At 36.8% G+C, this 14,696-nt stretch overlaps 1 protein-coding gene and 1 long non-coding RNA gene across 5 annotated transcripts in view; one reads left to right on the forward strand and one right to left on the reverse strand.

Moving 5' to 3' along the window:
- LOC127511285 (uncharacterized) overlaps positions 1-14,696 on the reverse strand; it is a 66,741-nt gene that overhangs the window by 22,003 nt on the left and 30,042 nt on the right. The gene's annotated exons all lie outside the window — the stretch shown is intronic.
- The window catches only part of LOC127511119 (tripartite motif-containing protein 16-like), a 42,509-nt gene continuing 37,568 nt past the window's right edge, over positions 9,756-14,696 (forward strand). The window contains exons 1-4 of one of the 4 annotated variants that reach the window (XM_051891714.1): positions 9,765-11,154; positions 13,570-13,665; positions 13,752-13,988; positions 14,523-14,682. In XM_051891714.1, the coding sequence (XP_051747674.1) occupies positions 10,576-11,154; positions 13,570-13,665; positions 13,752-13,988; positions 14,523-14,682 (1,072 nt within the window). In that variant the 5' untranslated portion in view covers positions 9,765-10,575. Of the gene's footprint in view, positions 11,155-13,569; positions 13,666-13,751; positions 13,989-14,522; positions 14,683-14,696 lie in introns of all 4 variants that reach the window. The other 3 variants (XM_051891712.1, XM_051891715.1, XM_051891713.1) reach the window with 3 other exon arrangements.

The following is a 14,696-nucleotide window of genomic DNA, read 5'->3' on the forward strand; positions in this document are numbered from 1 at the left end:
GTGTGTGTGTGTGTGTGTGTGTGTGTGTGTGTGTGTGTGTGAGTCATGATGAGTGACGGTGTGTATGTGCTTTTCTCAAACTCTATTTGTGTAACAGGTTTCATAGACTTCCATTCAAAAAGATCAAAGATATTCCTTTGAAGTGTCATAGAAAGATGAGGGTTGGATCGTTTGACTCGGGGCAGCAAACAGCCAATCACGAATCACCTTCAACACTTCCTAGCCACACCCTAGCAACCATTTAGAGCACCCTAGCAACCCAAACCCAAAGAGGGATATCTTCAAATCTGAATATCATAGAGGCATGGGGGTTGGTTTATATCATTCATACTGACAAGCAGCCTTTGCAGTATCATCACCGACAGCTGCCAAGCCACTCCCTAACAACCAAACAGAGTACCCTAGCAACCGTTTTGTCAGACCTATATCTCTGCATCAGAACATCGTAGAGACATGCTGGTTGACTCTTCTGAAACTGGACTTTCAACATGCTACACATGCTAGCAGTGAATAGCTAAATGCTAATAGTGATTAGCTAAGTACTAAATCATGCTAAGAACTCTATAAAAACTCCATAGTAACTATCTGTGACAACTACCCACCACCTAGTAACACCATAGCAACCACCCAGGTTACCATAGCAACTGCCTAGCAACCACCCAGGTTACCATAGCAACCGCCCAGAACACCCTAGCAACCACACCAAGTACCTTAGCAACTGCCTAGCAACCACTCAGAACACCCTAGCAACCGAGTGCCGATTTTGCCACTGCAAGCTCCATTCACATTTTCTTCAGGAAATGTACGTTCTAGTTATTGTTAAAATTACTTTTCAATTGAAATCACACATCAAGATCACACACGATTTATTAATCATTTGTCATTTAGACCAAAGAGGTCTGATGAAGATGATGAAGTGTAATGTTTCAACAGAGGATGTCAAACACTCTCATTGGCTTCTTCTGCATCGAGCAGAACGTTTATAGATGAGTGACCCATGTGATCTATACAATGACCTTTGAACTTCCTGAAAGATAAGCCAATCTCACTCGATTATGACCTCTGTCAGTACCTAAAAAAACTTTAATTTCTGTTTGATCTGTTCTTATTTTAATAACAAAAATTAATTAACCAACATATCTATATTGTGATATATAGTTATTGTTATTGTTATAAATTAAGATGTCTTATATCTTAAGAATTTGGTCATATCGCTGACCGCAAAATGACACATCATATGAACTCTGCTTTATTAAGTCATACACTGTTTTAACATGTATTTTTAACTCTTTCCCGCAATTGACAGAAATTTCCAGCTTTCCATGTTTTCACTGTTTTATGGTAGGGGCGCTATTACACATCTTCTGAGAGAGTCCTGAATCTCCTGATGAAGAAGCAGAAACAAAGGCTGCGTTCAAAACCGCATACTCACTGAGTAGGAACTTAATTTCAATAAGTACTTATTTAACAAGCGCTAAAAGCGTAGGTACTACATAGCCTGAAAGTGTGAAGTATGAATGGGATTTGGACATCATCTGCCATGTTGATGTTATAATTAGTGCAACAACTTAAAAGATATGAATGACAGGTTTAATTCAACTCTCTGTAAATATTTTGATATTGATGAAACTTGTTTAATTTGTGGTCTTAAAGAAACAGCTGCCCATTTATTTTGTGATTGTAGTATAACCAATAATTTTAGGGTGGATATAAGTTATTATCTTTAAGGATAAATCTGCGTCACATTAGTAGGGTTAAAAATATATAAATTTTTAATATGAAAAACCAATATTGTGATCTCTTGAATATGTTAATTTCTGTATTTTATATGCAACATTTTTCACCCACAAGCAAGTGGCCTTTTTTATCATTATTATTGTTCATTGTTAAAGATACAATCATGGTATTTTCCCTGATCTTGTATTTAATTATATGTTCTGCAATAAGTTAAAAAAAGGTCTAAGCGACAGGTGCACTACCACCTCATAGCATCAGTAACTCGACAACCCTACCTAGTACGGTTTTCCGTACAAAGGAGACATTGGGCTGCTCGAAGATCTCGTCTTTGGAGAAGACTGTTGATTTATACTGAAAAAACACATCTCAATTCACAGTCAAGCAATGAATTAATGCATAAATTAATGAAATAATTTTATTTACTGACAACACTAAGAAACATTAATAAAAGAATGAATAAAAGTAACCATCACCATAAATAAATACATAGACAAGTCAACAACACATGAAACAATGCTTTATTCATGCAAACCCACAAGTACAATAAAAACGAGAGAAATAAAGAGATGGAAGGAAATTGTTAAGCGCAACACTCCGTGTGGACACACCAGTACATGTTAACCCTGACCAACCCCTCACACTTTAAAGATTTAACTCTACACACAAAACTAAACATTAACACAAGAAATCAAAAGTTGGTACAAAGAGGTACAAACTTCAGGAATAAATCAACTCATTCAAGAATGCCAGCAAAAAGAAAATACAGTTCCTCCCAGCTCACTCACACTCAGGCTAGCGCAATGCTGTGTCGATGACTCCAACACAAATCGATAATACACCACAAATGTACAAAAATATAACAAAACTGACCCAGATGAGACCCAGGCAAAGCTGAAAGTTAAAACTATAGCAAAACAATAAAAACAATTCAGCAGTCATGTCACTTAATGTACATTAAGCTCCAATTTAAATCACTGGAAACCCCTGGATGTGCAGAAAGATTCACCATGCTGAAATACACATGGTCGCTCTCCACGCAGGATTACTGCTACTTGAATGCCAATGACTGAAAGCTGCCTAACAGCCAGTGCACACACCAACCACTATCCCTCATTCGTAATGCTGAACATCAACAAAGGGACGGTACCAAGAATGATCCATCCCACGCAGCCAAACACTTCCCTTTTTATATTCCCAACACGGGCACTGATAGGTTCATGGGACATTATAGACGTGGACAAAATTGCTGGTACCCTTGATAAATATGATCAAAGATGACTGTAAAAATAAATCTGCGTTGTTTATCCTTAAGATCTTTAATTCATAAAATTAGCAAAAATCTAACCTTTCATTGAAGGAAAAGAATTGAAAGTGGGGGGAAAATCACATAAATAAATGTTTTTCTCCAAAACACGTTGGACACAATTATTGGCACCCCTAGAATTTTTTATGAGTAAAATATCTCTGAAGTATATTCCCATTCATATTTGCATTTTTTTTTTAGCACACCAGGGTGATCATGAACATGATATTGTCCAGCCATGGCTTCCTGTTCCACAGGAGTATAAACATAAGGAAACACAAAGGCCAAATTCCCTTAATCATTCATCACAATGAGAACAACCAAAGAATATAGTTCTAAAGCATTGAAAATCCCCATTTCCACTATCGGGGCAAAAATTAAGAAGTTCCAATCAACTAAAGATGTTAGAAATCTGCCTGGAAGAAGAAGTGTGTCTAAATCATCCTAATGCATGGTCAGGAGGAAAGTTTGAGTGGCCAAAGACTCTCCAAGGATCACAGCTGGAGAATTGCAGAGATTTATTGAGTCTTAAAAAATGATCAAACAGCACCTACATCCCCACAAGTTGTTCGGGAGGGTTTCAAGAAAAATCCCCTGCTCTCATCCAGAAACAATCTCCAGCATATTCAGTTGTCAGACAAGGCTGGAACTTCAAACGGGACCGGCTTCTATGGTCAGATGAAACAAAAAAAAAGAGCTTTTTGGCAGCAAACCCACCAGATGGGTTTGGTGCACACATGAATAAAAAGTACCCCATGCCCACGGTTAAATATACTGCTGGATCTTTACTGTTGTGGGCCTATTTTTCTGCTGGAGGTCCTGGACATCTTGTTCAGATACATGGTATCATGGATTCTATCAAATACCAATGGATAAAAAAATCTAAACCTGACCGCTTCTGCTAGAAATCCAATAATGGGCTGTGGTTGGATCTGGTAACACTTTACTTGAAAGGGTGTGCATAAGACTGACATGACACCTTCATAATCATGACATGACACATGTCCTGAATATGAAGGAGGTTTTATGCATGTTCATGACAACTGTCATTAAGTGTCATTTGCTCAATTGACCGTTTGCAAAGACCCGCCCCTTTTAGTTACTGTTGCTACGTCCGACAAGCCATGCCGCGCTCACACCACACAGACTTCTTCCTCACACAGAGGGTTCTAAAATTTTCTGACATAGAATGGAAAAAAAAAGTAACAAAAAATAATTACCTGTGCTTCCTCAAACAGAGGGTTACAAAATAATCTCATATATTTAGTGTTTTGGAGGGAAAACAACAGGATAACTTGTTCATGAAAAAAAAATAGGTGTACTTATATATTATTAGGAGGAATTGTCCACTTTTTTTCTTTGCTGTGATCGTTTCAGCCATCTCTTTTGTTACAGCTCTCCTGCAAACTCAGAGATCTGCATTTACTTCGTCTGTGGGGAGCAGCTCCTTAAATGTGTCTGGATATGTGTGCAATTATAGCTGTTCTTGCAATTGTGTTGCGGTCAACATTAATCTTGGCGAAGGCCTTTTTCATGGATCCAAACTTGGTGTTTCTCTTGAGGGCATTCTTGTAGCGGCGGATGATTCCATCCGTTGTGGTCACTGAACAAAAAAATAACCAACACAAACAAACAAATAAACTAGGGCTTTCAAAACTATTAATTGTGAGTATTGGCACTTGTTGTCTGTAGTTAATCATGATTAAGTATTTTAATCAGTTGACAGTCCTAATGAATACAAATATTAAAGAGACACTTACACTTATGAAGTCATATAGTGTCATCCTTGCAGTATTAGATGCAGGTTTAATCTCAGGTAATGTTCTTTAAGATGCCAGACATCCCACCCTGTGATTTCTGGGCATCCGGGACACACTATCGAAATGGAAACTCCCGGAGCTTCTGGGAGAAGTGGTATGTCTGAAATGCTTCTGCAAAACGGTGAATAACTTGTGTGTTCTGTGAGGTGTTTGAGGAGGCGGAGCGTGAGTTTTGGGAATTCCTGTCAATTGTCTGTCATTGTTGCAGATATGTAATAGCAAATGCGATTAATCGTGTCAGTTTCTTCATATAATCTGACTACTTTTGGATTACATTTAGATTACTTTTGTGCTAACCCTTATTTGATGTCACATATACTGTAGGATAATCTTGTACTATTTTGACAGATACAAAGAAAAAATATATTCCAAAAAATATATTCCATTCACCATCAAGAGCCTCAACGGATTCTTTTTAGAGTGCAATGTATGGACAGTTAATACTTCAAAATACTAACACTAATGTACCTGTTAGTGTTTGCTGTAGTAACACTGAATAAAACAAAATCATATCTTATGATTTTAAAACATATTAACTTAAAATTAAGTAAATTTACAAAATGTAAAACAAAACAAATATTGAAAAACATGAAATTCACAGAAATATCACTGCTAATATTTCATCTATATTTCATATATTATTATTATTATTATATTATTTTTGTATATAAAAATATAACTTAGTTGCCATTGTGTAAATAATATGTAATCATGTAATCCATAAAAAAGTAACTGTAGTCTGATTAAGAGTATTTTAAAAAGTAGTTTAAAATACTCTAATTACAAGTACTTGATTTTTGGAATCTGATTACTTAATCCAGATTACATGTAATCCGTTACGACCCAGCTCTGCCTACAGCTTATATCTAACATAACCAGCCTCGGTGGAGGATGACACTGAATCAGCATAGAAATTAGTGTCTGTTCTTGTCTACTGTAAAGGCTAAATATATGTTTATTTAATAAACATGCAAGATAAATGAAACATTTTGTTTTCATTTACCCATCCTCATTTCATTCAAAATCTGTATGAATTTCTTTTTTTCTGTGAAACACAAAAGATATTTTGAGAAATGTCTCAGTGTTGTTGTTGTTTTTAGTCCATATGGAAGTTAAAGGGTTAGTTCACCCAAAAATGAAAATTATGTCATTTATTACTCACGCTCATGCCGTTCCAGACCCGTAAGACCTTCGTTAATCTTCGGAACGCAAATTGAGATATTTTTGTTGAAATCGGATGGCTCCGTGAGGCCTGCATAGGGAGCAATGACATTTCCTCTCTCAAGATCCATAAAGGTACTAAAAACATCTTTAAATCAGTTCATGTGAGTACAGTGGTTCAATATTAATATTATAAAGCCACGAGAATATTTTTGGTACGCCAAAAAAATAAATAAATAAATAAATTATTTAGTGATGGCCGATTTCAAAACACTGTTTCAGGAAGCTTTGGAGCATAATGAATCAGCGTGTCGAATCTGCAGTTCAGAGCGCCAAAGTCACGTGATTTCAGCGGTTTGACACGCAATCCGAATCATGATTCGATACGCTGATTCATAACGCTCCAGTTTACATTCCCTTAAGACATAACCGACAGTGTTTAAGAGAATACTTGCCGAGACGGGTATTTTGACATAATTTTGTGTCTATGTGTCCATCCAAGAGGAGGCGTGAAAGAGGAATCAATATGGAGTTTGCTCAGAAGTTTATCACATCACATGATTGGCTCAAACTAATTTGACACTATAATCTTCATGTCTGCTGTAAATCTTTTGTAGCTCATAAAAGAATAATAATACAGCTTCACAATAAGGTTCTATTAATTATCTTTGGTTATTATTTTAGGTATCATGAATTAACAGCATTTATATTAGGGGTGTGCAGCGGAGCCTGTGTCTGTAACAATCTCCAAATGATTTGTGTCTGCATTCGGAGCCGATAGCCTCGTATATGAAGAGCTTCAGTTGTGCTTCAGAGTTTGAGTCTTCGCCTGGGGACATTTCTCGAGCCTGAAAAATAAATATTGAACAAAAATGTTTAATAAAAGAAAATAAATGTAATTATTATTTTTTCCTAGAGGAACTTTGTGTATGGTACAGTTATGTCAGGACAATCATCTACGAACTCAAATAAGAGTTGGACTCCGTAAATGGAAACAATGGAATTTGCTACTATATAAAAATATAAACAGAATGGGTTAGTAAATGTTGACAATAACCAAGATTATATGCTGCTAGTGATCATTATCAGCTGGTGTGGAAGCTAATATAGTTATTGTTACAGTTATCATTCTTGATGTGAACATGCCTCTGTAAATTAAGAGGATTACACATTACATTAGTAACATACAAATCCCTTTTCACACATATCACATGAGCTGTTACAATTGACGGTGAACGTGATTTCACCAAGTACAACATGTTCCTGGATCAACATCTTTGTTGATCGTGGAACAATATTCCAATCAACCAATCAGATTTGAGGGACAAGTTTACCATTTACGTCAAGTTTAGGCTACAACCTGGGTTAGGTGCTTCTACATCAGTGTTATTCAACTATCATTTCCCTCTGATTTTAGGGATAAGTTAAGATAAGTTTAGGGTTAGGTTTAGGGGTTGGGAAAAGGTTAGGACTACATTTTCGGATAGGAATGTTGTTCCAGGATCAACAAAATATGTTGATCCAGGAACAGGTCTTACTTGGCAAAATCACGGACTTAATATAATTAAAGTCCCCCTGTGGTAAAAATCAAGTTTTTAATGTTGTTGATATGTCTATCTCGTGTTTTTAACATGCTTTAAGTAAACCAAAGATGGTCTGAAACCTGCGGTTTGAAATCGCTGGTGTTTCTGACGTCACAAACTACCTTGTAACCAATCATGTCAACGTGCCGGCGGGCTTTAGCATATAATTAACTGACCACGCAAGAGTCTCAAAAGAAGGTTATCCCAGTATATTTTTCTGTTGATATGGAAAATTGGTTAGATTTAGCAATATGGCGGGTGTATGATGCATATTACGATGTTATGATGAACTATATGCCTCTCCACTGGCTTTCTGAGTTGTTGAAAGCGTTTGTAAGGATACTGATTGTTAGAAGGCAGCTGTCTGACTTGCGAAGGGGAACATGGTTTGTGTAACATTAGCAACACATTATTAGCAGTTTGATAATGTAGTCAAGCAAAATGCTAATCATATTAATTACCGTTATGTGTCTGACGTTGTAAAAGCGATACCATTGTGCAGCGTTTACCTCAGTAAGTTGACCGAGTGGATCTCGTCTGAGCTTGTGCGAGTGAGTTGAGGCGGGACTAATTATCATATTCATAGATCGGTGTATATTAAATGAGGCAAGGGTGTAGAGTTACATTCAAGCTATGTTAATGCATTAATAAAAAAATTTCACAGAAAAAAAATTTTTTAAATATGTAATTTTGGTGATCAAAGACGAGTTTTAAGGGATAAAAGTATTGACTACAGGGGGACTTTAAGACAATATAATTCAACTGATCAGCCTGTAAAAGAATTATAGTGTATAAAAAGAAAAGAAAATCTATCTGATTTAGAGAAATATCCTCTTTATTTATTTATTTTTTCACTTTTCACTTTTTGTTTCACATTCCAACATTTCACAATTTTGTATTATCACAAAGCATAAACAAAGTGAATAAATGCAAACTGTGCAAATTAATTGCTGGCATGAAGTGATATTGTTTCTGAAGCCAGCTTGTAAAATAAATGTACTGATTAAATTGCGTATGTGGTGGAATGAAACAAGATTTTTTTTTATATATATATATATTTAGATGCATTTTTGTTCCAAAACAATGTTCCAAAAAACATGCTTTACTGTAGTTAAACCATGGTAACCACAAATTAACCATGGTTTTTCTACAAGAAAAAACATAGTTTATCCATGGTTACTCAAATGCTAATCAAGAAAAAAATATATAATACTATAATAAAATACATATTTACTATAATAAAACCATGGTTAATTTTCGTAAGGGAGGATTTATACATGTTCTAAAGAACTTAAACCCAAAAACATACTTTTGTCATTTTTTCTTTATTATATGGACGCACTTTACTAAAAACCTTATTAATCTAGAATTTATGTAGTTACCCTAGTTTCTATATAAGACATAATACATTTAATCATCACCCTTTTAAACATTTTCTTTCTAAAATCATTGGTTATTGAATTATTAAACAGAATTCATTGTTTAGTTGGACTTCATGCCTGTTAATGTTTATAGTGATAGTAAATGACATTAACATAAAATATGAGCAGAATGGAATTTTTGCAAACCTTAAAGATATAATATATAGAGACCTCATAGGTAGATGTACATGAGTGAAACCAGTTTTTGTCATACACATGTTTGCCATAGCTTGAGCTTTTAAGTTACATCAATTATTACATCAAAACCAGTTCATCTCTGTCTTCCATTTCTGCACAAGTTTTATGAACTTAACACAGCAATGCATTTCCTGCAGCAGAAAAAAAAGTTATGGGAGCAAAATCCTGTGCAAAGGTCTTCCAAGTAAAAGCGCAACAGCTCACCTCGTCTGCCTCTTCCCCTATACCCTGGTGGATAGGACTAGAAAAGGGCTCTGCACTCCCTGATGCTGTACATCTGTCTGAACTCTTTATGGTAGTCCTGAGAGAAACTCTTCCAGTTGGGCACACCTTAAAGTGTAAAGACAAAATACAACAAAGATAAATACAAAGATATTAATGTGGAGGTTCAAGTTTAAATGCCTCACACCACAAAAAATAAATAAATAAATAAATCTTAGCAGCAAACTTTGGTTAAACTATCTAAAAAACTTCATTCATGACTGCATCCCTAAACCACCTGCAATACAGTGAAAGGGGCGAAATATGCAGAATCACCAGTTTAAAAATAAGATTTCTGGGGGAAGCTGTTGAAACAAAAACATACATATCTTTATGTATATTTGTATAAAAGATGTTAAAAATCTAAACATTGTAACGCTCATTGTGTTGATAGAAAGAAAAAGTCAGAGTGTTTGGTTTTGTTGTATGTAACAGGTGGTTTACTTATGCTATGCTGGGTTTATTTTGACAGACCTTCTCCTGTCTGGTGCCCGAATTATTTGATTTAAAACAAGTTATTTATTGATTTACAAGCCACCATTACAAGGGATCTCATGTGAGTGACAGGTTGCCCCGCCCTCATGCCAGTAAACACATCATCAGAGAGGAGATGTTGCTGCAAGAGGGAGAAGAAGTTATTTTGATTCAAGATTACGATCACATGTATTTAACAAAATGATGTGCATGGATAAATAATTTATAATAAATACTGCGATATTCAGTATTAAAAAAAAAAAAGATTTGCCAAATTTTATTTCATGGAGACTTTCAGTCCTGCAGTAACAGTGTAGTATTTAAGATACAGATTTATTGAACTTATAAGGATGTTTTCTTGATTCTCTCTAAGTTATAGTGTGTTTCTGAGACTGATTAAACACAATGTGTGTGGGAACACCCATGGAAACTAGAAACTTAGCAGCAGTGAGACTCTTCAGGACCAGGAATAAGGAAGCTGCTTTACAGGCACACCTGTTTTACACACGTCACTCAAACACAAAACCAGGAAACAGGAATCACCTGAGTTCAGAGAAAGAGAAACTTAAGTGTAGTTGAGCTGTTGTGTGTTTGTGTCTCTGTATTGCTGCAGTAAAATGGCAGAAGCCAGAATTTCAGTGGATCAGAATGAGTTCATGTGTTCAGTGTGTCTGGATCTCCTGAAGGATCCAGTGGCCATTCCCTGTGGACACAGTTACTGTAAGATCTGTATTACAGGCTTCTGGGATCAGGAGGATCAGATGAGAGTCTACAGCTGCCCTCAGTGCAGACAGAGCTTCAGTTCAAGACCTGCTTTTGGTAAAAACGCCATTCTGGCTGAAATGGTGGAGAAACTGAAGAAGACTAAACTTCCTGCTGACTGTTACGCTGGAGCTGGAGATGTGCAGTGTGACGTCTGTACTGGAACACAAGACAAAGCCGTCAAGTCCTGTCTGGTGTGTCTGAACTCTTACTGTCAGAATCACCTTGAACAACATGAGAGTTTCTTTAAAGGAAAGAGACACAATCTGACTGATGCCACCGGACGACTGCAGGAGATGATCTGCCCGAAACACGACAAGATCCTTGAGGTTTTCTGCCGCACTGATCAGGAGTGTATATGTTTGCTGTGTACGATGGATGAACATAAAAACCACGACACTGTATCAGCTGCAGCACAGAGGACAGAGAAACAGGTATGAACTTAAAGATGTCCCATTATGATCATTTACAGGTTCATCATTTTGTTCATGGGGTTTACTGGAATACATTGACATCATTTAATGTCTGTTTTCACCCTCTGTCTGAACACTGTTTTAGTTTCAGTTTCTTTAAAACCTTCCTTTCAAAAATCACAGTCTGCTCTGAGTGGTCAGCCAGTATCAGTCTATTGTGATTGGTCTACTGTTTAGCTTGTGTGTCGGGAATGTAACACGCTTTATCATAAATGGCAATGGGGAGGTGGAGAGATGCTGGACGGCACAATGACTGCTGATTATATACGCTTGTAATGATGATTGACAGGACTGAATGATTAGGCTACTTAATAGGACCCCTTTAAACCAGTAGTTCACCCCAAAAATGAACATTCATCATTTACTCATGTTATTCCAAACTGGAGTGACTTTCTTTTCTGAGGAACACAAAAGAAGGTATTTTTAGGAATGTCTCATTTGTCCATTGATTGAAAGTCAGCAGGGTCCAAAAGTTTCAATCTTCAAAAAGGACATTAAGATAGCATAAAAGAAATCCATACAACTCCAAGGGGGGTAATCTAATGGTGTGTCCCAATTCAACTACTTACACTATGCCCTAAAAGTATGTACTGTTTTTGTGAAGAAAAAAAAAAAAAACAGTACAGACTTCTGAATGTGTAGCAGAAGAGTAGGCAAGCTTCAGGACATACTATGTCATAATTACATCTTTAATGGACATCTCTATCACTTACTTACACACATCCTGTCAGAGTTTACACTGACCTGTCAATCATCTTGTCTCAGTTAACGTCCTCCACATTCAGTTTAATTTAATTTCCTACCATTTCAGGGAGAAATGTAGTAGCTGGTTGATCTGCCAGTATTGGGTCTTTCATGAGTAGACGCTCCTCATGTGTTTGCATCATGACGCATTTAAAAGTTAATGACAAACGTATCATTACAAAAGTTCATAATGGTGTTACAGATGAAAAATAACATGGATAACATTGAATAAATATCTTTTAGTCAGGTTATATACTGATTTTTAATCACTCAAACTTATTTATCTAAACATTTCTACTTAATCGTCAGACTTGCCCATCTACCATGTTTGTAGTTTAACACTTTTTATTAATGTTTTTTAGGTATAATCAAATTCTCATCCATCGCACAATGCGTTGTGGGCAATATTATCCGTTAGAGTGTGCGCCGATCTTCACTTCTGACTCTAAACAGTAATAGTAGATCATCCGGGTATCTTTGGAATAATCATACTACGATTTGGGATACAGTAATTCTAATTTTGAATATTATTTAGGACACACAAGGGCTTTTCATACTTGAAATAGTTGACCCTGGGTCATTCTAAACCCCTGGTAAATGAATCCTGGGTTATTTTATTCACGTTTCACACTGCTTATACTATACCCGGGGTTAACAGCTAATCCTGGGTATTCATAAGCTACCGTTTCACACTGCACATTCCTAAACCCTGGGAAAAAGTCTTTATCTGCATATTGGGGTCTCAGTGTCACTGACTGGACAAACGCAGCATGTGACCTGTTTACATAAAGGATCTCTTCGACGGTCTCTTCTTCACTCCAATTGTCGCATTTTCCATCACTGTTTGACATTTCATATGCAGAAATGACTGTTTATACACCGCAAAAGCGGTGCTAACCCTGCTCCAGAGCAGTTTTATAACCCCAGGTAATAAGCTGAGCTAACTAAATTACAAGTGTGAAACACTCCTTTACCCGGGGTTAAAAGCTGTGTTTAGAACAACGATAACCAAGGGTTAAGCGCAGTGTGAAAAACCCTATAGTATGCAAATTAAGACACAACATAAGTCTTCTGAAGCGATAGGTAAAATCAAATATGATTATATTATAAACAGTAATAGTAGACCACCTGGGTATCTTTGGCTTAATCATACTATGACTTGGGACACAGTAATTCTAATTTTTGAATATTATTTAGGATGCACAGTATGCAAGTTGAGACACAACATAAGTCTTCTTAAGTGATAGGAAAAATCAAATATGGTGGCATGTTTAGTCATGTGACATGCATCAGCCAGTGAGGTTTGCTGTTACTGATGCATCACCATATTTGATTTGGGTTCTAGAAACAGACATTTTTCAGAATATCTTCTTTTGTGTTCTGCAAGAAAAAATCATGCAAGTTTGTAAAGACATGAGGATGAGTAAACAATAAAAGAATTTACATTTCTGGGTGAACCATCCCTATAAAACTAGACATTGATGAAATAATGCTGATACTTATGAATAAACCTATAACCTTATCATGCAAGATCTTTAACCTCTCAATCTCAGCACTTCACTGATACTGGATTCATATCTGTTTACTTGATGATTTAAGTGATGTTTCTCCTGTTACTGGTTTGTCCTTTAGCACCAGCTGAAGGAGATGCAGAGGTTGTTCCAGCAGAGGATCCAGCAGAGAGAGAAAGATCTTCAGCAGCTGAGAGAGGCTGTGGAGTCTCATAAGGTGAGTCTGGAGAAGAAGAGAAGTTTGAGAAGTCTCAGTCAGGACTCACTGAAGCCACTGTGTGATTGTGATGTGTGTCCTAACAGCGCTCTGCACAGACAGCAGTGGAGGACAGTGAGAGGATCTTCACTGAGCTCATCCGCTCCATTGAGAGAAGCCGCTCTGAGGCCACACAGCGGATCAGAGATCAGGAAAAGACTGCAGTGAGTCGAGCTGAAGGACGACTGGAGCGACTGGAGCAGGAGATCAATGATCTGAGGAGGAGAGACTCTGAGCTGGAGCAGCTTTCACACACACAGGAGGATCACATCCATTTCCTGAAGGTAACAGAGATCTAGAAGAACAGGATCATAGTGGACTTGAGCAAGAGACTCACAGAGAAACATTTCATGAGAGCAGAATGAGCCGTTGACTGAAGTGTTGATCTGTGTGTTCGGTTATTATATAATCATCAGTCAGACTCTCATCTGATCATCTTATTTTTAAAGAGACGCACATACAAATGCAGTTCTCTGGAAATCTCTTTGGAAACTTTTTCCTGAAAGATACATTGAGCTTCCAGATGACAACAGTTCAAAACTTCACTAATATTTTAAATATTTAGTACTCAAACAGGAAGTAAGGCTGTATTTTACCTCTGCTTTAGCGTATTTAAACCACACAAAACCTGACCTTGGGATCGTGTCCTAAGAGTCCTTGTGAATTTCAGAGCCACTAACTGCTCAAAAATAATAAATAGTGGTCAATCTACTCATTGCTTTTCAACTGCTTTTCCTGATCAAATCTACTCAACCCTGTCATGTGACTCCATTGATGCTCTTGATCTGTACATTTATGTTGATTTCTGTTTTCTGTAGAGTTTCCAGTCTCTCTCAGCTCCTCCTGAATCTACAGATATAAATGACGATCCCTTCAGTTCTCTCTCCTCTTTTGATGTTGTGAGAGAATCTGTCCGCCAGCTGAGAGACAAACTGGAGGATTTCTGCAAAGAGGAGCTGAAGAAGATCTCTGAAAGAGGTAAAGTCCTGGAG

Source organism: Ctenopharyngodon idella, chromosome 4, assembly GCF_019924925.1.
Source record: "Ctenopharyngodon idella isolate HZGC_01 chromosome 4, HZGC01, whole genome shotgun sequence".
Taxonomy (NCBI): domain Eukaryota; kingdom Metazoa; phylum Chordata; class Actinopteri; order Cypriniformes; family Xenocyprididae; genus Ctenopharyngodon; species Ctenopharyngodon idella.